The sequence below is a fragment of the Anas platyrhynchos genome, chromosome 7 (assembly GCF_047663525.1).
Source record: "Anas platyrhynchos isolate ZD024472 breed Pekin duck chromosome 7, IASCAAS_PekinDuck_T2T, whole genome shotgun sequence".
NCBI classification, from domain to species: domain Eukaryota; kingdom Metazoa; phylum Chordata; class Aves; order Anseriformes; family Anatidae; genus Anas; species Anas platyrhynchos.
This window is the reverse complement of record NC_092593.1, coordinates 19547441-19570152: the sequence shown is the minus strand read 5'-3', so window position 1 is coordinate 19570152 and position 22712 is coordinate 19547441. Positions and strand designations below refer to the sequence as shown.

The 22712-nt window shown below is 35.1% G+C and overlaps 1 protein-coding gene across 1 annotated transcript in view; it reads left to right on the top strand.

The window, feature by feature from the left end:
- TTC21B (tetratricopeptide repeat domain 21B) overlaps positions 1 to 22712 on the top strand; it is a 34835-nt gene that overhangs the window by 443 nt on the left and 11680 nt on the right. Inside the window, exons 3-19 of the mRNA XM_027462030.3 lie at positions 943 to 1053; positions 2346 to 2512; positions 4059 to 4181; positions 5346 to 5503; positions 6250 to 6334; positions 7362 to 7460; positions 8071 to 8263; positions 11449 to 11546; positions 12004 to 12204; positions 13704 to 13833; positions 14305 to 14462; positions 15123 to 15347; positions 16081 to 16319; positions 16610 to 16682; positions 17649 to 17759; positions 19524 to 19662; positions 21503 to 21609. Coding sequence (XP_027317831.1) covers positions 943 to 1053; positions 2346 to 2512; positions 4059 to 4181; positions 5346 to 5503; positions 6250 to 6334; positions 7362 to 7460; positions 8071 to 8263; positions 11449 to 11546; positions 12004 to 12204; positions 13704 to 13833; positions 14305 to 14462; positions 15123 to 15347; positions 16081 to 16319; positions 16610 to 16682; positions 17649 to 17759; positions 19524 to 19662; positions 21503 to 21609 — 2417 coding nt within the window. The remainder of the gene's footprint in view (positions 1 to 942; positions 1054 to 2345; positions 2513 to 4058; positions 4182 to 5345; positions 5504 to 6249; positions 6335 to 7361; positions 7461 to 8070; positions 8264 to 11448; positions 11547 to 12003; positions 12205 to 13703; positions 13834 to 14304; positions 14463 to 15122; positions 15348 to 16080; positions 16320 to 16609; positions 16683 to 17648; positions 17760 to 19523; positions 19663 to 21502; positions 21610 to 22712) is intronic.

The window sequence follows — 22712 nt, the reverse complement described above, 5'->3', positions numbered from 1 at the left end:
CCGGCCTGCCTCGCACGGCAAGGTTCGGTTTTTAGGATATTGCATGGAAACAATACAACGTCAGCGAGGTCTGAATGCTCTCCGTGATGAGGAGATCACCTGCACTTAGTAGCTCACATACAAGCACTACGTAGTTGCAATTCCCCCCACGCCATGTATGCACACTTGGAATGATACAGGTTTAGCACACATAGTGCCAAGGTGAGGAATGGTGATGCTCTGTCTCATCTAGTGGCTCTGTGGATGTTGGTCAGGTCATTTTCTTGGAGGGAACCTGGTACCCAACCATACGCCTGTTGCGTTGTATCACAAAGATAAATTTGCTGGTTCCACCTCATATCTCTTCCCTTCAATACAGCTGTGCCTAACCTTACTGTATCTGTCTGCATCTAGAGAATTGACAGCTAATGCCTGTTGGGAGGATCTTCATGGATATTCAACTGCTTTGAGATGTTTATCTAGATAAACCGGGTTTTTCAGGCATGTTATGTAATACTAGCAAGTACTCTAAAGTGGAGGAGGGCTGTGGAAAGTGATTAGGAGAGAGTCAGGAGACTTTGAGATGTTGCATTGCTTCCCCTGCTCCCTGATACTTCTTGGTTTACAGTCATGCGTTCCTATTTTTGAAGACCTTTTCTTTTCTAGATGTTTAGAACACTTAAACAAGGCAAGTGAAAAATCCTGGCTATATAAACGAACAGCCCAATGCTCCATAACAAGTAATAATGATGGATTTAATTTTCATGGTAGCTGACAGAACTAGCTCATAACTCCTCAAGTTCTCTGCATTGAAATACTTTTTGTTTCCCGTTTTTCTTTGAAAGACTTGCATAAACAAGTGAAAATGAACTAGTGATGAAAAAAGATAAGTAAAAGGAATCAGGAGTCCTTGAGGCTGATCTTGAAAGATGTTATAACCTATTCTGCTCTTGTTTTCATTAGGTGACATCCAAGAGGGTATTCGACAACTAGAGACCATTAAAAACAAACAGGAAGTGTCACTGTGTGTGTTGATGGCTCTGATTTACGCTCACAAAATGAGCCCTAATCCTGGTATGCTAATTAAGTTGGTAATGGTTTATATTTTTTAACAGATGTGTGTTAGGAATTGAGATCTGTAGATTAATTCTGCTGAACTACAAAAGGTATACCCCAGCATTGCATTTGGCTTAGTATCTAGTACTTTGAGTAAAATTTAACAAATAACAAATGTTGTTAACAAAACTTAACAAAACCACCAAAATACAAAGCTGTGAAAAGCAGTGTTGTCTTAAAACACTAAAAAAATGACTTACTTTCTGTGAAAAGGAGGAAATAGAGGGGAAAAAAATAGTTGCAAGCTTCTGATTCTTGTTTGCTATTGCCTCATCAGCTCTTTTGAGCAGAGCTGCATGTTTAGAAGGAAATTAAATCCAAGGTACTACTGTCTTTCAAGTTACACTGACCTCATGAATAAAGAAAAAAATCAGATGAACAATGGTACTTTCTGGGGGATTTGATAAATATTGCTAATTCTGTATTAACCCAGTCTGAAGACTGGGTTATTTTGCTAGGAATTATATGTTCAAAAGCGTATTTAGTCTGTCAGGTAAGCTGAATTGTCATGAATTTATTGCAGTGATGTCTTCCTGACTGTGGATTTATAACTTGTGTTAACAACTTAATCCATGTGATGTGAAACAGCTCTGACTAATGACTTCACTCTTATTTCAGTCTCTGGGGACTAATATTGTAGGGCAGTAAATTTATAATTCATTTCAAGACCCTCTGAGAAAAATCATAGCAGTAAGAATTGGACGTTTGATTTTAATGGTTCCTAAAAAGAGGACCAGAAAAGAATGCGGGCAAAAGAAAATATTTGGCATTAAGTCCCACATGCCAAATCAAACATTTTTATATGGAATTAACCTGATGAGGGCAACAGATGATAAAATTTGGAATATAAGAAAATGAGCTTTAGTGTTAAGAAACATATTACAAATTTTCTATGGGTTCTGGACCTAAATCCTCTTGTGTTCAGCATTTTAAGACTGAGTTGCAGTAGTTGTTTATTTGGTGGATGCTGATATATATGTGATAAGTTTATGTTCACCTGACAGAATTTGCAGCCACAAATCTGAAGCTTGACAAATAGCTGATTTCTTGCTCAAATCACAGAATGATAATGTTAATGGAAACCCTCTTCTGTGTCCAAGTAATATTTTTAACTGGGAGGGAATACCTGTGCACTTATCAATGTGTGATACAGAAAACAATGTTTGCTTTGGAAGTCGTTACCTTATGTGTTACTTTCCTGTAATATTTTGAGACACTATCAATAATGGATCTAAACAAAACCTTTTCAGATCGTGATGCTATTCTAGAGTTGGATACAAAAATGAAGGAGCAACGTAAAACAGCAGGACAGCAGGCTCTGTACTTTGCTGGCTTATTTTTGTGGCATCTTGGTCGTGAGGACAAAGCCCGTGAATATGTTGATAGAATGATAAAAGTTTCTAATGGTGATAAGGAGGTAACTTTTTCTTTCTATGTAAAATAATAATAGGATTTATGTATATTGTGAAGCTGGATTTACTACATCAGTGCTATTCGGAGGTTTCCTTCAATGAGCTGTGTTCTAACACTTTTTTTAAATACCCTAATTGCATTTGACAGGGACAAAGTAGAATTCAGAGTGCCTTTTTTTTGTCTGTGTTCATTGTCAGTTAAAAGGCCTGCATTAGCTAATGAAAATAGTATGTAGTTATGCCAGATTTGCTACTTGCTAGAAATTGTCATGGTGCACAGTAGATTTAAAAAGACTTTCACTAGGGGGAGGCATCTGTCTTGAATCTACAAATTCAAAAATAACTAGAGGATTGAGGCTTTTTAGTTTCAGCAGTTGTTAAAGGCAAAATTTCCATACGGTTTTACTGAGTAATTAATTTTAAAAACCTGTGTAAGTCTTGTATGTAGCAATATGTTCTCCGTTTATGTAGACATTGACATTTGATATTTTTAAGAATCTTTAATCTTCAGAAGAGTTTGTAAAAGTTTTGTGTGTTAATGATTTTTAAAGGTATCAGCCTGAATTCAATGAGAAAGGGGAAAATAATTACTTGATGACTTCAAGGCATAGCTATTAATATTGAATGCATAATTGTTCTCTTTGCAGTATTGCACTCTTGTAAATGACACTAGTAATTAGCGCGGTTCTTTTGTGTGGTACAGTAGATTACTTGGTTTTACGGTTCTTGATATATTACATGAATTAAATCTTCAACTATACTTAACGTTCACTTCTGGAAATATATCACAGATTTAAGAAACAGCTTATCTTTTGAAGTGTCATAGCTTATTAATAAAATTAGTAGTTACTAGTAAAAATCAGCCATTAAGAATTTCTTCGTTTTTAATTAAAAACATCTTCACAAATAAAATTTGTTTAAATAATCCATATTTTCATCATAGATTTGACATATTTAACTAAAGCTATAATTGTCTGGAATATACAGAAGGAATATCTTCTTTAGAAGGTGAAATGTCTTTTCATTGAAGAAATTATTACTTTCAGTTAATAAATTGGATGCCTATTTTTGTTATGGTACTGTAGGGACTATGAAGAAAGGTTAGATCTTTGCCCTTCACAGACAACCTTCTTATAATCATGTAGTTGAAGAAAACAAAGTTTCTTCTTTTTCATTACACTATAAGTTTATCAATATCTGATATAAATGCTTAAAAATGCTTAAATGCTTAAAAAAAAAATTCTGCCGAAATATTTGCAGAAAATATCCTTACCATTTGTGATTATTTCCATGAGGTTTTATTCTGCCTGTTTAGCTTGTTAGACAAGTTCATTTCCATTGTCATTTTTAATCCTTTAAGTAAATAAACTATTTGATCAATGTAATGGTGGAATGAATTATTATTTAGGTTGTGTGGTAGACTGGTTATAATTTCAAATAAATATTTTAAATAGTTAATTAAAATACATTACTTTATCTACTTTTTTACACTTACTATTCTATACAGTAATTTTCTTAGCTGGTTAGTTAAGAAATCTAATTTTTTTACAGGGATTGATTCTGAAAGCATGGCTTGATCTCACCTGTGGGAAAGAAACTCATATTAAAAAAGCTGTGAAGTACTTTGATGAAGCCCTTCAGGAAGGGAACGATGTTTTTGCTCTTCTTGGCAAAGTAAGTTTACTTAACTTGAACACTTTCAAAATGTGATACTAGTTACCATAGTATGTAATATCATTATTGATTAGAGAGACTCTGTGAAGAGTTGTCCATAAGAATAGAGTTTATACAAGAAGTAAAATACAGCTGTCATATTTTTTTGTTCAGTTGACTAGAATTTTTTGTCTAGGTTTTAGCAGAAATGAAGTTTCAGTCACTTATTTAAGGAATATAAGAGTTATACCACAAACTGATTACTACAACAGTAAAAATACGCTGATGCTTTTATCTCCTGTGGTAAACAATATGTTTTATATAGTTAATTGCAAAGAGTAGCCAGGTTTCATAAGAAGGCATGCTTTCTATGTTGATGAAGACTAACAAAAAGACATCTGGGTTCCAGTAATGTTACACTGAGGCCTACTTGCTGTATTGCTTCACCTTTTCTCCACTATTAAATAATACTGTGGTGGGATATTGCTTCTCTAAGTACAGTTTCTGCCTGTTCAGATGAACTGAAGCCAATAACTGTCCTTCTGTGCATCTGTGTTTCTTTTAAGTATGTTAATATGTTGTGTTTTTTTTCTTTGAATAAAATTAAATACCAGATGATGCTTTAAGGTCCATTAGATGTTGATGCTTTTTTTAAAAAGGTTATTATAGACAAAATGGAATCCATCTGAATACGTATTTGTACATGTATTTTGTATGTAGTAAAATCATAATTTAGTAAACTTTTTATTCATCTGTTTGTATGCAAGAAATGAGGTTTCATACCACAAAAAAGTATAGAAGTTAGTGATGCTTGTCCACATTATGGAATTGCTGTGTTTAAATGTTAAAGTGCTTAATCTGTGGGTAATGTTTAATATCTTAAAATGTTGAGGTGATTTAAACAAAACTAATCAAGCTAATAAGATAGATGTAGCTGAAGAATAACACTGTTTTTTTTGGTTGTAACCGTCCTTAGTTGTAAATACTGTCCAGCAGTTATGTTTGGTATAGAGCTGCTTACCATGTAGAAGGTTTTACATATCTTTTGATATTTTTTTTGCAATAATTCTGGTTGATGCTGAAGCAAAACTGTTACTGAAAGATAGTTTCTGTATGAAAGAAATTCTGAATTTTGTACTTCTGTGAATGTGTAGGCTTTGATGGGACTTCTTTTCTTTCCACTAGGCACAATATTTTGAGGTCCGACAGAATTATTCAGGAGCTCTGGAAATCGTGAACCAGATAATTGCAAGCTTTCCAAACTTCATTCCTGCTTTCATAAAGAAAATGAAGCTACAGCTAGCCTTGCAGGACTGGGAACAGACAGTTGAAACTGCACATAGGTTGAATATGAAATAACAATTATGTTCTTGCTATGTTTAGGCTGTAAGAATACTCTGAAGAAAGTTACTAGTTAAAAAAAAAAAAAATTAGAGCTCAGCCTTGCAATTCTGTGAGGGTACAACATCTGTACATCAATCCATCTTGGAGGAAGAAGGTTTTTTTTTAAGATAAGCGCAGCTTTGCCACTTCATGCATTCAGTTGGGAGCTATGATTTAAAGTGAATGCATGATCAAAGTTATGATAGTTGTCCCTGTCAATGTTCTATAAGGATGTCTCCCTTGTACCTTGAGTTTTTTTATTCTTTGTCTCTTGTGGTTTTTTTCAGAGGTATTTTAGAAAAAAAAGTTAAGGTGATTTTATTTAGCAAGATTAGTTTTTTGGTTTTGTTTTTTTTTCTGAAAGCACTTATACTTGAGAAGCTTTCTCAATGCTTTATGTACATATGCTAATGTTATACTCAGACCAGCTCAACTTAAGAACCTGAACATGGAATTGAATTGAATTTATCAAATATTGAGAAGATTAAAACCAAAAGTAGAGGACTCTTCAATCCATATTCAAGTTTTATCCTACAAGGGGAATAAAATGAAGTGTGATGGTACTATTTTTAACTTTTTATTTTTAAAAATATGGTAGGCTACCAAAGCTCTTAAAAATAAAAAGGAAGGAAATAGGGCTTACTTTCACTGAAACAGATCATGAATCAATTTAAATCAAAATTTTTTATTTCTTGGTTTGTTTTAGACTACTGCAGAAAGATGCCCTCAACTTAGAAGCCATAAGAATGGAGGCCCTGCACTTCCTATGCAGGGAAGGAAATATACCCCAGGTGAGCCATTTTAATGGTGGGTTATTGAGCATAACATGGCCTTTCTAGGGACTAGATCATGATCTTGCATCTGCCCACTCATATTCAGTGTTTAGGCCTGTACCACTTAAGTGCAGGAAGATATGTATTTTCCTATTCTGACTCAAGTGGCTGCTCTGTTTTTGTTGGGATGTTTTCTGGATGTGAAAGGAAGGAAACATACCTCTTTACCTATTTTAAAAGAAACAGAATCAAACCAAAGAAGTCTCCTCTACACAGTTAGTCATGCCAATTCAAATCAGTTGTTTCTTATTGTTTAAATGCTCTTGTAAACCTCCTATTCATTGTGTTACTTTAAGAGAAATAAGCAAAGTAATGAGGTCTTCTAGTAATGCATTTTTGGAAGGGGGCCATAATCTCTTAATGACAGTCTGCAAGGTTAAATTCTTTAATGCTTGTGTGTTTTTTTTTTCTCTCTAAGAATTCTCTTAATCTTAGAGCAGAAGGAAAAAAGTTATTTTCCACACAGGGATATACGTGTGTAGTTTGCATATATGGTGCTTGTAACATGTTTTTCAGGAAACTCACAAAACTTGTCTAGATTGTCATATACCTTATGGTTGTAACCCCAGAAATGGCTAAAGTACTTCAGGTGGCTTGAGGAAGTGTGAAATTCCATGTCCGAGCATCTGCAGGTACTTCAGTGTTGCAGGACCTGAAGAGCATGTGTGTCTGTATTGCACAGAAGCCATAATAAGATTTACAGGTCAGGGATTACAGACAATCTTGCTTGATGGGACTATTCCATTAGATCTGATACAGCTCATGTCATTGTCTTTTTTGTAGAGTACATAGAGGACATACAGATGTTTTATTGTTCCCTCTTTCTCTAGAAATTCAAAAGCAATCCATCTCCTAGCCATGAGAATTTGAGTCTAAACTTCATGATACTATTACATAAATATGTAAAACGTTGCTAGTGAAAACTGTTCTGTTCTAATCTGTTTATTCTTTCCACTAGTAATTACATTATTCCTCTTTCTTTAAGGCTTCAGCAAGACTGGGTGACCTAGTTAAAGCACTGGACAAGTTAGAACCACGTAATTCACAGCTCTTCTGTAAAATGGCTTTAGCTTTCAGTAGAACAGTGAGTATATATATATATTTTTTTTTTATACAACGTATAAATATCCATGGATCCTGGTTTTGTTTTTCTTTTCTGGTACAGATGTTATGTCTCCTAAGTGTTTTTGGAGAATATTGAAATAGGTTAACATCTGTAGCTTTTTACTAAATTTTTAGTCTTGCATTCATTGTGACTTAAAATACTTAAGCCATCTCATTCCTAAGATGTTTTTATTACTTGCTATTAAGTGAGAAATGCATTTCTTGTGAAAATATACTAAAATGTCTTAAAGAATATAGGAAGGGACAGCTGTTCAGCTTAATCACAGTGCCTTGAAACTGAAGTCTGCTTTAATCTCTATTAGAACCCTTTTAAGAAGGCATTCAAAGCAATTATCAGTTTTGTGGAACTTTATTGTATGGTATTATATTTTTACTTTTTAACTGAGCACACTTTACTGTTAATTTTTATGCCATTACATCAGATTTGTCTTACACGAGATGTTTTTCAGGTGCTGCTGTGATATTTATTGTGTAGACTATAAAATAAACCTTGAAGAGTTAAAATACTTCTATCTTAAGTGAATTAAAAAAATAAAAACTTAAGGTTTAAAGATTACTCTTACCTTTAGTGTGGCAGGAACCAACTTATCCTTCAACATACACAAACCTTAGTTGAAAGAGCATTTGACTTGACATCTGACAATGCAGAATTTGCTACTGAACTTGGCTACCAAATGATTCTACAAGGGAAAGTGAAAGAAGCTTTAAAATGGTACAAGACTGCTATGACCCTTGATGAAACAAGTGTTTCTGCACTAACTGGTAAGGTCTTGCACTTAAGTTTATCTTTTTTGCTGGTCTTAAGACACAGATGTTTTTCTCAATTTCCTGATACTGTGAATAAGTACAACTATTAGAACAGGACCACTGGACAGTACTTTCTGTATTTGTGTTATGCTGTCTTCCTTGTAGTGAGTTTCCCATCTCTGGATACATCTTTTGGTGCTCTTATTGAAGAGAGAAACTTCTTTTTTTTTTTTTAAATTAGAAATTTTAAAGTAAGAGTAAGCGTAAGGACAGATGTAAATGTGTGCATCTTTTGGTTTTGTGGATAGTTTTTAATATGAAAAAACATTTCAATTTATGAGAATATTTTGAAAGTTGCCAGATGACAAGTTCATAATATTTCTTATGTAGCTTTGGCTTAGTGTATTCTAAGTAAACTACACAAAAGGTCTGCTTTCACTAATTTTGGACCATTATATCCCGGACTTCCTTCTGGAAAAAATGCTTTTACCTATTGTTGGGTTTTGTTGCCTTTTTGTTTTTTCCTCTTCCAGGTAACATTTCTAGTTCTTTATCTGTCCTAGTTAGGATCTGACTAGTTGGGGTGTTAGGTTAGTCACCAAAAAAAAAAGAAACCTATGTAATGGCCTTGAAAGAGGCTTTTAAAAAATCATTGGTGTTGAAGACTAACTTTTTAATAGGGGTGTTTCTCCTTTTCTCCAGTTATTGGCTCTTTTGTATAGGGGCATTCTTATTTTGCACAGTACTTCTTGGCTTTTTGTCCATATAGCATTTAATATGCAGACATGAGGTAACTATTTCTTATTGTTTGGCTAGTGTAATTCATATGATATACTCATTCCTCTTATTTTAATCATGTTGCAAATCTGGATACCAGTCTAACTTCATGGAAGCACATAACTGTAAAATACATAGTACTGAAGTGCCTTTGGTAGTTAGTGTCTTACCATAGCGCAGAAATAAGCAACATTACATACTTCTACTAGCATTCATACTTCTACTTCCTTGTCTTAGTTGCCTGTCTTATTCACATGTACTGCCTGATCCACGAGGAAAACACACTGAAATTAGCCATCTAGTCATCCAGTGCTTGTCTCCCGTGGGTATGGTTCGCTGTGGCTGTGTGTGTTAGCGAAATAAACACAAATGAAGGGAGGGAACAAATGCATGATTATTGCTCAAAACTTGTTAAATGCATCAGCCTGAGGTTTAACTGTTATAAATACTGGTGCAGTTATTTCATTATCTTTGAATACTGACAAGTTTTCATACTTGAGTGTGGTAACTCTCTAATATCTGTGGTCCTCTTTAATATCTTCATTGATGATCTGGACGAGGGCATTGAGTGCACCCTCAGTAAGTTTGCAGATGACACAAAGTTAGGTGCGTGTGTCGATCTGCTCGAGGGTAGGAAGGCTCTGCAGGAGGATCTGGATAGGCTGCACCGATGGGCTGAGGTCAACTGCATGAAGTTCAACAAGGCCAAGTGCTGGGTCCTGCACCTGGGGCGCAAAAACCCCAAGCAGAGCTACAGGCTGGGAGATGAGTGGTTGGAGAGCTGCCAGGCAGAGAAGGACCTGGGAGTGATAGTGGACAGTCGGCTGAATATGAGCCAGCAGTGTGCTCAGGTGGCCAAGAAGGCCAACGGCATCCTGGCTTGTATCAGAAACAGCGTGACCAGCAGGGCTAGGGAGGTGATCGTCCCCCTGTACTCGGCTCTGGTGAGGCTGCACCTCGAGTACTGTGTTCAGTTTTGGGCCCCTCGCTACAAGAAGGACATCGAGGTGCTTGAGCGGGTCCAGAGAAGAGCGACGAAGCTGGTGAGGGGCCTGGAGAACAAGTCCTACGAGGAGCGGCTGAAGGAGCTAGGCTTGTTCAGCCTGGAGAAGAGGAGGCTCAGGGGCGACCTTATCGCTCTCTACAGATACCTTAAAGGAGGCTGTAGCGAGGTGGGGGTTGGCCTGTTCTCCCACGTGCCTGGTGACAGGACGAGGGGGAATGGGCTTAAGTTGCGCCAGGGGAGTGTTAGGTTAGATGTTAGGAAAAACTTCTTTACTGAAAGGGTTGTTAGACACTGGAACAGGCTGCCCAGGGAGGTGGTGGAGTCACCATCCCTGGAAGTCTTCAAAAGACATTTGGATGTAGAGCTTAGGGATATGGTTTAGTGGGGACTGTTAGTGTTAGGTTAGAGGTTGGACTCGATCTTGAGGTCTCTTCCAACCTAGAAATTCTGTGATTCTGTAACTCATAGGTTTACCCTGTCACATACCAGTGCTGCTGATTAAACTAGAACCCAGGTTTTCAGTTTGATGTATTCTGGGTGTTTGAGCATACCTTGACATGCCTAATGCAAAACAGTGTTTGTTTTACTTCAGGATCTCCTCAGGACAACTTTTTCCTCTGTCCGCTGTGGACAATACTGCAATTCTTCCTGTGACTCACTTGTAAATGAAGCATTATGTTTGCTTCAGACCTCTCTTTACCTGGACTATGTCCAGAACTCACTCACTTTTTCTGTTGACATATATCACCAGCTGAAATTGTATTTCAGTTGCAGTGTTCTGTCATCTGAATATCTGGCTTTTATTTTCTTCTCTAGGGAGTAGACATTATCATTTCAGTATGTTAGTGAAGTGCCTGCCTATATTTGTTAAAGCTAGAGAGCTTTTGGGCACTGTAGGAATAAATTCAAGGGCAGTTGACGGAACAAGTTGTCTCTTATGCCCATGGCAGAGACAGAAGTACACACTTCTGTACTTGTCTAAATTAGGTTGAAACCATAATCAAGGCAAAACATCTGATGCTTACTGCAAGTCAAACATTTGAATTTTTTGGGGGGTAGGATCTTTTGATCAACTTCATTTTGCTTCTTGAATTTGGAAGCCAAGTTTATGGTACACATTGACTTTTGTTAGTCTAGAACAAGTTGAAGACTTACCGTGTTCAACTTTGTAATATTAGGGATAAGATATTTGCATGTAAGTGCCTTATGACATTGCTTATATTAATGTATTAATTAATGCATTCTCTATCCCAGATATTTCGAAGTACATAAAATATGCATTAGTATAAGTATCAATCTGTTCTTTTTCTTCTCTTATCACCATTTTATTAAGAGCCTGAAGAAACTTTTTTATGGAAAACGAAGTGTATATTTGACTAGGAAATTGAACCTGAAAAAATCTTTTAATATGTTACAGGAATTATCCGTTGTCAGCTAATACAAGGGCAACTAGAAGATGCGGAGCAGCAGTTGGAGTTTCTTAATGAAATTCAGCAGTCCATTGGGAAATCTGGGGTAGGAGACAACTTTATTCATTAAAATACTTTGTTCACAGTCTGAATTGTGGTCCACTACCTACTTCATCTTCCATATTTCTGTCACTTGAGTAGAGCATCTTAGCGGAGTACCATTAAATCTAAACTTCAGATTTCACTCCCTAAATTGATATGTTGCTTAACTTTGCAACACAAGACTAGTTGATTACTAAGCTTTATCTCTGAAGATAAGTTTGAAATGTCAGGAAGGGGGGATATTAATTTGCAGAATTCTGTACTCAGAAGAACTTAAAGCTTCTTGCACAGTTTAAAAGAACGCAGTGATCAGTAGTATCATTTGCAGTGAACATCCTAAATGTCTTACAGTATCCCTACAAGTGAAAAAAGTGTCTGACACTCATGATTATGTAGTATTTTATAAATAACAGACAAATGTATCTGAAATATGGAGAATATTGTTTCTTTTTTCCCTGTAGGAGTTATCTTTCTTGCGTGCAGTCCTAGCTATGAAAAAGCATAAGAGACAAGAAGAAGTTATTGCTTTACTGAATGATGTTCTGGATACTCACTTTTCATCATTGCGTGGTTTTCCCCTTGGTGTGGAGTACTTTGAAAAACTAAATCCTGACTTCTTGCTAGAAATCATTAGGGAATATCTTAATTTTTGTCCAGCTCAGGTAAGCAGCTGTGTATCACATCTGCCTAAAAAAATAAAAGAATAATTTTTGCAATCATATTGCAGAAGCTTAGGAAAATTTACCCCTTAATATGTGAATTATATGAGGTAAAACTGTTTTTAGATATTATACTATCATTAAACAAAACTAAAAATATTCCATGAGGTGAGTAAATTGTAATAATACTTGAAGCTTGGGATATTAGTTTGGCCTGTGTCTGTATTTGTAGTTTCATAGTATCTCCTTTAATCAAGAAACTAGCAATACAATGAATAGAACTGTCTTGATATGAAACTTGGTTTTTGAACTGCAATTATTCTGTTACTGAAATATTTTTGTCAGTTCAGGATATCTTTTCAATTTCTTCATTTTATTTTCCTTTGTGTGTTGATAAGTCAGTGTATTACTAATTTTTTTGGAAACCTAAATAAATCTTGTTTACTTAGGTGGCTGACTTTCTGTGATTGAATTTGTTTGTGCCAGGCTTGGAGCAAAGGCATGTAGAACTTAAATTGAATGGTGATCTAACATGTCTAAACTGGAAGAAGCACACTTACAGTACCTCTAGAAACTGTCTTCCTTAAATAGATCATTCCTCTGTAGATGGCTGGTGGTGACTTTATCCTCTTGCTAGGAGATTTCTAGTCAAATTGTTGAACCTTTCTGTGAACATTCCTTCATGTAAAGCTTTAGCGTCTAACCAGCAAACAGTAAGTTTTCCATTATGATATGTCCCACTGTCTATAATGAGATGTTATCATTTGAGAGTCAGAAACATCAGTAGCAGTAACAATTCCATGTAATTTTGTCTACAGATGCACTAAAATAAGTGCAGTTCTGTGAAGTAGTGCTTTATCTGAAGGTTTGCCTAGGGTATTTTCTAGAATTACCTTGATAGTACCTCTTGTCCGTAACAAAAGAAAGGTGACTCCTGAAGTTTGATTATCCCCTTATTATAACAAAGTAGTGTTTGATAGGAGGGAGGCTTCTGTGTTGGTGAAAGAGCATGGCTACTTCCTCAGACTGTGTGTCCCAAGAGGATGTTAGTTGTGAACAGAAGGATCTTTAGCTCGCCTTTTGCTTGTTGTACAACATTTGCTTCAGGCGTCTAGCTGAAGCAATCAGCAATTTTGAAGTGTAATTTATATTACCATTGTTGGATCAGTTGGCATGGTAATTCAGAGTATGCTGCCAAATGTTTATGGCATGACTCCTTAGTTATGTCATCTCCACATTATTTTGTTTTCATTGGAGTCTGAGGCTCTTGTGTGTTCTTAATAGCAAGAAGTTGCGTCTTAGCTGTAAAACATCTTTTTATTTCTTCACTACAACACCTTTCAGTTGTCCAGCTTTACTGTCATCATTAGAGCTCAAAGTGAAATTCAGACTTAACAAGTTCTGGATTTGAATGTAATTTTAACTGATACATTGCTTGTGGTTGCATTGGTTTTTTTGTCAGTGTTTTTCCTCTATTTTTACTTGTTTTCTTTTACTTCTAGCCTGCGTGTCATGGGCAGTCTCCTTCATCACTTCTCAAACACTGTGCTTCTGTTCTGGAAACTGTGGTAAAGACTGTGCCAGGTCTCCAACAAGCTATTTTTCTAATTGCAAAGGTGAAATACTTAACAGGTAACACTCATATGAATGGCTAGCTATTCATCTCTTCAGTTCTTTTTCTAACACAAAATAATTCGATGCTGAACAGAGTATTCACTCTTATCCACTGTAGAACAGATCATTACAGCTAAGTGAAGAACACGCTTTTACTGCTTTTTTGTGATTTATGTGAATGTGTTTTATTTCTACACATAAGAATGTTCTATGTTTTAATCTACTGCTTCCAAAAAGAGGTCACTTAAGCGACTTGCGGATGGAACAATGGGGAAAGTTTTAAGTTTGACTTGGTTTCATTTCAGTTCAGAGCCACAATCAAAAAAGTAGTGGTACTTCATGCATACATTTATTCATTCAATGATTACAAGTATTAAAAAAAAAAAAAAAACACAACGAAGCTAGTAAATAGTGAATAAATGTTGTGTATTTAATACCTGTATTTCATAGCACTTATGTTTTCACTTCCCCTTTTTTTTGACTTCCTAGGGGATATTGAAGCAGCCTATAACAATCTACATTACTGTCTTGAAAGGAATCCTTCTTATGCAGATGCACACTTACTCATGGCCCAGGTATATTTGGCTCAAAACAATACTAAACTGTGTTCTCAATCCCTGGAACTCTGTCTGAGCTACAATTTTGAGGTAAGTTGGACAAAAGGAAATAACTTTATTTGATCATCTAAAGTTTCTTGTATGTTTTTGAGTATAATCTTTTAAAATGAGACTTCTGTGATTACATGTTCAGTATCTAAATGTTTATGTGAACACAATCCGAATATTTATCAAAGAAATGACAAAAATGACAAAAGGACAAAACTAATCCCTTATTAGAACATACTGGAATTGCTTTACAATACAACAAAAAGATAATTTTCTCTCAAATTCTTATAAGTTTCCTTTGAGATCTCCTTATCATGTGAAGTCTCTTTTAAAAGGTAGATTTGGCAGACACAACTTATGCCAAATAATAATTCTGTACTTTTTTAGTTGCCAGCCTAACAAAGCATATGTATTCTAGTGTGGGAGGTGCTTAAAATCTATTAAAATTTAGTCTAGTTTCAAGTAATGCTGTAAATTTTTTTCTGTCCCAAAGTCTCATGTTATGAAATAAGCTTGTAATTACAAAAAAAATACGGAACTATCTCATTACTGTTTTGCATGTTCTTAAACTGAAATGTTTTAAGTACATTACTGAAGCATATATCTGGAAGAAAGAGGTAACAGAGGCTAATATTTATAATGGAGTTAGAATACCACTCATAAAATGAAATCTGGAAACTCCTTTCACATTATTTTTTTCAGGTGAGAGAACATCCTGTGTATTACTTAATTAAGGCCCAAACCCAAAAGAAGATGGGTGAAATATCAGAAGCTATTAAGACCTTACAGATGGCAAGGAATTTGCCTGGAATGAGAAAACATACAGCTTCCTCAAAGACCAAAGCAAAAAGAATTGAAATTGATGCAAATGATCGTGTGTCTGTCTTCCTAGAATTAGTAGAAGCACATTGTTTGAATGGAGAACTGGTAAGATAACAAATATATCCCAGAATGAGTTTCATTTTCCCCATTAGCAGGTATCTTATGCTAAGGTAATTAGCATAGAAAACCATTACTCCTGCCAGTAGGTTTTGCTCTGTAAAACTTCAAAGATGTGATATCTGCCTTGACATCTTTAATACATGAAATTATGCAGGGAAAAAATATTTGTACATGCTCAATTCTTGCTCTGCAGGACCTGTTTAATTTTGAGGAGTGGATTCTACTTCACTTGCAGGCATGTAGATTCTTGTTCTGTTGTCAGAATGCTATTACAAATATTTTTGGATCATGTCCTTACTTTTGTGTAGCAGTGTATTTACTACTAGCTGCATCTGAATGTACAATAGGGTCCTACATATGTCTGAGAATATAACAACATAAGGTGTAGAGTAATGTAGTTGAAAGGCACCTCCAGAGGTAATCCTGCTCAAAAAAGGACCTGTTACAGCAAGGTTCTCAAGGTGATTTTTGATCATATTCGTGTATATATGCAATATCAATGTTGCATAAAAAAAAATGGTAGGGAAAGTAATATGTATGACAAATTTCATTTACATAGTAAGGGGAAAAATAACATTAAAAATCTTTTAGCAAAAGAAATGGAAACTGTATGGTTTGGGTTGCTTTTTTTTTTAATGGCCTTAGACATTCATTTGCTTATGGTGTCTTTTTGGATGTTCAACAAGAAATACACTAATTCTATTTGGTTTATTTTCAGCATGAAGCTGCTATAGTACTGCAAGATGCCATTAATGAATTTTCTGGAACTCCTGAGGAAGTGAGAGTTTTGATTTCAAATGCAGATTTGGCAGTTGCTCAAGGAGATGTTGAACAAGCCTTGACTGTGCTCCGAAATATCACACCTGAACAACCCTACTTTGTACAAGCTAAGATAAAAATGGCAGACACTTATCTTCAGTACAGGAGAGATAAGAAGTTATATGCTGGCTGCTATAGGTAAAGTTTTGTGTTGTATGTATATATTTTCCTATGTGCATATGTATATAATGGTAGCATTGTGAGCTACCTTTTTCCCTTTTTACTAAATAAGTCAGAAAGGTGTGGTGACATAATGAATTACTGTTGTAATGTATCATGTAATTACAACAGTAATTGGAATTCCTAGTTTGGAAAGATCTCTTTATATTTTAAAAACTAATATTAAAATAATATTGTCATGCCCTATTTGTTTGAATACCAATATTGACTTGTTAAATACTGAGCAAAGTTCTGTCTTCTCTTTCTAGAGACCTAGTAGAAAAACTTCCAAGTGCTCATACTCTACTTCTTCTTGGTGATGCATACATGAATATTCAAGAGGTATGAGCTAGCTAGGAATGAATAAGTGATTGAGTCATCTGTTGGCTTTTGCAAGTTGAGGCAATGCTGATTCTTACTCGTTTGTAGTTAGCAAACAAAGTGCTTAGGGATGTAAAAAATGAAGTTACTCACTACAAATGTAACTGTTCTAAATTCAAATTAAAAGCTATTGAAAAGGCATTCCTCTTAGTAATCTTTAGGTAGAAATTCAAGGAGAGAATTTTTTCTTGATTAGTCACCCATCAGGTAAACAGAAATCTGAAGTGAGAGCTAAATCTTATTTGGAGAAGTTGGAGATACTTAGTGTAGTTCTGAAGCTTAGAATACTTCTGAAAAAGTTCTTACATAGAAAGCTTGTATTTAAAAATCTTAAATTATTGAATTCTGATATACTTCTGAAATCCTTTGCTTATTTGATGAACTGGAAACCTTTTTTTACTCTTTGTAAAAGAAGCAGTGTAGATATAAAAATTTGAAGGATACAATTTAAAAACTTGATGTTTTGAGAGAATGGATTGGGGTAGGGTGCAACTAATTGAATGACTAATTTAGGGAACTGTAGGTGATTAACAATTCTTTTCTTAATAAGGATTTGCAAAGCAAAATGTAATTTGTGTGCTATACAAGGTGGAGGAGAAATGAATTATCTTCTTTGATACTAAATTCACTTGTGCTTTATATTAACTTCAATATGTGCAGCCGTAGAGAAATCTCAGAGGAGAAAGTCTGAAATTAATTCAAACTCCTGTGTCAGATCCTTTCCATATTCAGCTTTAACATGGACATGCATATTTAAATAGGTTTTGTACTTTGAGCAATCACATACTGACTATTTTTCTCTCAGAATTAGTGTAACTTATGAACCGCTAGTATGGGCACTTGTTCTTAAAAGTACTATCAGATTTTTTTCTTAACACACTTCTCATCTCAGTCCTTGACTTCCGTGTTTTTTGTCTTTCACTGAAGCCTGATGAAGCCATAGAAGTCTATGAGCAGGCCTTGAAGAAAAATCCAAAAGATCCAGCTTTAGCAAGCAAAATTGGAAAAGCCCTAACCAAAACTCATAACTATTCAAAGGTAATCTGTAAATATTCTATCAAACAAATTAAGCATTGAGTTTGTTATTGTCAACATGTGGGCTTTGCCAGCTTTTGTTTTTCAAGTTGAAAAGAAGAAATCTTTAATTTTATAGTAGTGAACAGACTTGTTACCCTGGAAGTAAGTTTGCAATGTAATATGTATCTGGCTAAAGTAACAAATGTTGGTGGGTATAGACCTGATGAATTGTAGTTCTGATGATGTGCAGTTGGTATGGACTTGGGCCTGCACTCAAAACCATAGTTAAATACTTATACATTGGCCTAGCTTTGGCTCACTGTTGGAAAACTAGAATCCATTTTGGGGAAAACTTGTTATGTTTTATGTTTGTAGTATTAAGGTACTTGCATTTGTTCAGGTCATTATTATCAGTTCAGTATAGAATCATAGAATCATAGAATATCCTGAGTTGGAAGGGACCCTCAAGGATCATCAAGTCCAACTCTTGACACCGCACAGGTCTACCCAAAAGTTCAGACCATGTGACTAAGTGCACAGTCCAATCTCTTCTTAAATTCAGTCAGGCTCGGTGCAGTGACCACTTCCCTGGGGAGCGTGTTCCAGTGTGCAACCACTCTCTCTGTGAAGAACCCCCTCCTGATGTCAAGCCTAAACTTCCCCTGCCTCAGCTTAACCCCGTTCCCGCGGGTCCTGTCGCTGGTGTTAATGGAGAAAAGGTCTCCTGCCTCTCGACACCCCCTTACGAGGCGGTTGTAGACTCCTGTCTTGTGCTATGATACTCCAGATCTGTGTGGAATAATCTAATGTACTGTGATTAAAGATTGAACTAGATGATCTTAAAGGTCTTTTCCAACCTAAACGATTTTATAATTCTATGATCTTATAATTTATAAATGATTTTATTCTATTCCTAGAGTTGTTTTAGGGGAAAAGAAACCTGTATTGTGATGGGTGTTTTATAGACTTCAATGTCTTTGTTTTGCTTTAAAGCTTGGACTACGTTATCTTTAGGATGTTTAACCTTATATACATGTCTATAACGTGTCCTGTGCATTTTTAAATATCTTTTATTTCAAACCAATAAAAGATAATAAAACACTTCAATTTTGTTCTGGAAGTGTAACTTTTCAACACAATTTCAGCCTGGATTTTTTTGTCTAACTAAAGTGAAATCCTAATTCAAGACTACGTGGGTTGTACTGTGAAGTACTATTTTTAAACAGACTGAATAATAATTTGATCCAGAAGATAACTTTTTTCTAGATTAAATATTTCTTTTCATTGACATTTGTCTATTTTTACTGTCTTTGTTTTTAAGCATAGAATACTCCTCTTTCTAAAGTTATTAGTTGGTAGTTTTAAATTTCCTGTGACTTCTTACCTTCCTGTTTTTCAGGTAGACTTGGAGAAAATTTTTGTCCTTTGTATACAGTATAACTCAATAACTCTTAACTGCAGTCTAACTGGGATTATAATTTTAGCAGTTAATGAAAATGTAATTTAATTGGCAGGGAACCAGATGAAGATAGTATGTGATAATGTTGTAATGCATATTTAGCAAAATGTGGGCTCTGGTTATTTTACTTAATTTTGGAAGTCCAAACCTACAACCAAACGACATCACTTGAATGCAGTCCTTACAAGCAAATGACTTGGTTTGTCAAGGAGTAAAGAAAGTAGAGAAAGCTCTAAGCTTTAGTATGTGATTAAAAAATCTTAGTAAGGTTTTTGTTTTAAGAGTTGTCTTTAAATAATTCTCAGACTTGTGTTTGTTCCTTTCAGGCAATCAGTTACTATGAGGCTGCCTTGAGAAATGGTCAACAGAACTTCCTTTGCTATGATTTGGCTGAGCTTTTAATGAAGCTGAAGCAGTATGAAAAGGCAGAAATGGTACTTCAGCAAGCTTTAGATCATGAGCCTGGTATGAATATCCTTGATTTACAGCAAAACATAAGATTCCTGCTATTATTTGTGGTTCCTGTTTGTCTGCAGGGAATAAACAAGTTCTAGATCAGCGTTCTTTGGAACTGTAAAGCACAGGGTATTTTACATGATAGATACTTTACATGTATCATTTAAATGATACATTAAAAATACACCCTAAAATAAGCTTCACATTTATTTAAAGATATTCTTGCTAAGTTGTTTTTTAAACTTTGAATGTCTGTGATGGATTAAGAGGTCCAGTAATTACAACAGCAGAGTTCTATACAGGCAAGATTGTTACTTTTCTTTGCTAACAGAAGTTCTGATATGAATTGATCAAGTATAGATGAGTCGTTCCTGTTCTTAGGGGATGGTTGTTTAAGTGGAAAATGGTATCCTTCAGGGCAGAGAGACAAAACTGCTTGCAGATGTCTCTTAGTATCCCCTTTTGTGTCAGGAATGTGTACTCACTCCCAAAGTTAACTCACGCCTTTTCTTTTGCTCAAAGGCTATGAAGACATTTAGTGTGAACTGTTGAGTACTTCTTGATGGAATCTCTTTTGCGGTGGCTTGATTATAATAGCTAACTTTTTTGGCTACCTGGATAGAAAAACAGAATTAGTATTATCCATCCATAAGTTTTTCTTATGCCAGTAGCTTTTCATTTTACTAATCTTCCAGAATGTGCAGAATGTTCTTTACTAAAAAAAAAAAAGTTTAATGTTTTTATTCCTAACTTAAGCATTTGAGGACCTAATTAACTTAATCATGCTCAAAACACTTTAATCTTTTAGTGTGAAAAGACTGAGTATTAAACAGTTTGCTCCATTTACCTTAATCTTCTCTTCCATTTTACAACAAAGCAAAAAGTACATAAGCTGACATAGTTTTTGTATGTCTTTTGATATACTGCTTTTTCTCTGGAAAATGTGTATATCGTTGGCTGATGAGTTAATGCAACTTACTGAATAGTTTAATATCTTTGATTAGAAATGCTAAAATATTTTTATTTTACTAATGAAATCTAAAATATAGGAAGTGTTAGGGAGGGAGTGATCCTACATAGTTGGCTACATTCTAGTCCCTGACTTAGTCCTGTAATCGTGAGACAGTTTGCTGATAGAGCAATACACTTTTTTTTTTTTTTACATAAAAGGCAATAACAATAAATCCACATGGGTTTTGTTGGCTTTTATGTTTTAACATGGAACTGTGCCCAAGGTGCTGCTTTATCAATACGTTAAAATAAATTCAAACTGGGGAGAGCTAGTCTTATTCTAATGCAACCTTATGTGTGTGTATTTTTAATCATTATGTGAAAGCTTGCTTTTTGAGTAGATATCAAAATATTTAGTTAAAATAACTGGTTGTGTTCATGTCTATCTCTCTTAGCCTAGCAAAAGAAAGGTAGTTTGAGGGTGGACTAGAAATTTCTTGAAACAATCCTATGCTTTTTTGTACAGTGATACAGAATCGGTTTAGATATTTTTTACTGCCTTTGAGAATGTTTTATATAAGAAACACAAAGAATGGCTGTATTTGTTGTCTACTTAAAAGCTACTCTTGTATTTCTGAAAATGCAAATAGACTAAACTGCCATGTGTCTTGTATTCTTTTTACATCTTTAAACATCTTGGCCTTACAATCTACAAACAGAATGGGCTTTGTTTATTCCTTCTATTGCCTCCTAACTTGGCACACAGTCAAATCAATCATAAATACCTAAAAGTCAAGCTGTGAAGCTTTGACTTAAGCTCTTGCCTGGAATATGTAGAGAACTGACTTTTCACAGAATCAGTTCTTGAAAGAATGCTTGTTTAATACCATTCTTACAGTTAATGAATTGTCTTCTATGATGGAAGATGGACGTTACCAGCTTCTTCTGGCAAAAATTTACAGCAAAATGGAGAAGACTGATGAAACAATAGCTTCATTACAACAGGTAAAAGGAGAAAACCCTATGAAAGCTTGCAATATCTTAATTTTTATCTCTTGTTTCACTTTTAACCTAGTTTCTAACCATATTTTTGTGGATGAGAAAAATGGATACATGGTAGTGATAAACCACCAGTGACTGGTATGAAACAGAGCAAAGCTTGTTAGTGTATGGTTTTTGTGAGCAGTGTCATCTGAATCTTGGATCAGGCTTCTGGGTACAACTGGATACCTGCATTCATACTATGTATTCATTTGTGTGTGGAACATAGATGGTTTGTTTTCACACACTCTGCTAAAACTGTGGGGGCAGATAAGTTACCTACCCGTAGCTCAGCACTGAATGCCATTCATGGAACAACCTAGGATAACTTACAATGGCTACATGTCACTTTCTTGTAAAGAAAGAAACAGGAAGCCTTAGTAGTGTCTTTTGAAAAGCAAGAAAAGTGAATTATCTAGACTTATTAGATAATTTTACGTAAGCAGTAAAATCATACCGGTATTGCTATTTAATCTGTTCTTAAACCCTTACTTTCTTCCTTACAGTGCACTCTTGCTTTCTCAAAGCTGTCATTTTCCCATTCTTCAGTAAGCATCTAACTCTTGCTCTTTTGCTTACTCATTTGGGGTTTCTTTACTGTATGGCACTTCTAGCTGCAGTTTTTGTCATTGCCCTCAAAAATATTCTTTGTACCCATTTTACCCCTTCCTGCCACATTTATTTAGACAAAAACACTTAGTTCTGCTGAAACCATCAGAATACAACTGCTCAGTCTTGTTATTGCCTGTTCTTAAACGGCTTTCTTCCCTTGCATTTTCAGAGTGAAGTTAGGAATGCCTTGTGATTTCTACTCTGTTTAGATCCCCTTCCTGGTTGGGAAAAATGGTAGGGGGAAGAAGCAGTGCAGTACAGCTAACTTCTCTCCAGTTTATCAATTTCTAAATGAGCAAATCGGCTCTTCTGAGACTTAATTTAAATATTAAGATAGTTATAAAACTTGAGCAGAAAGAGGGAGTCTCTTATGTGGTAACTGGAGCGACCTAAGGTTGAAATCAAGGAAAATTGATCATGTATAATCACCATTGGGCAAAGCTATTTCCTTTTCT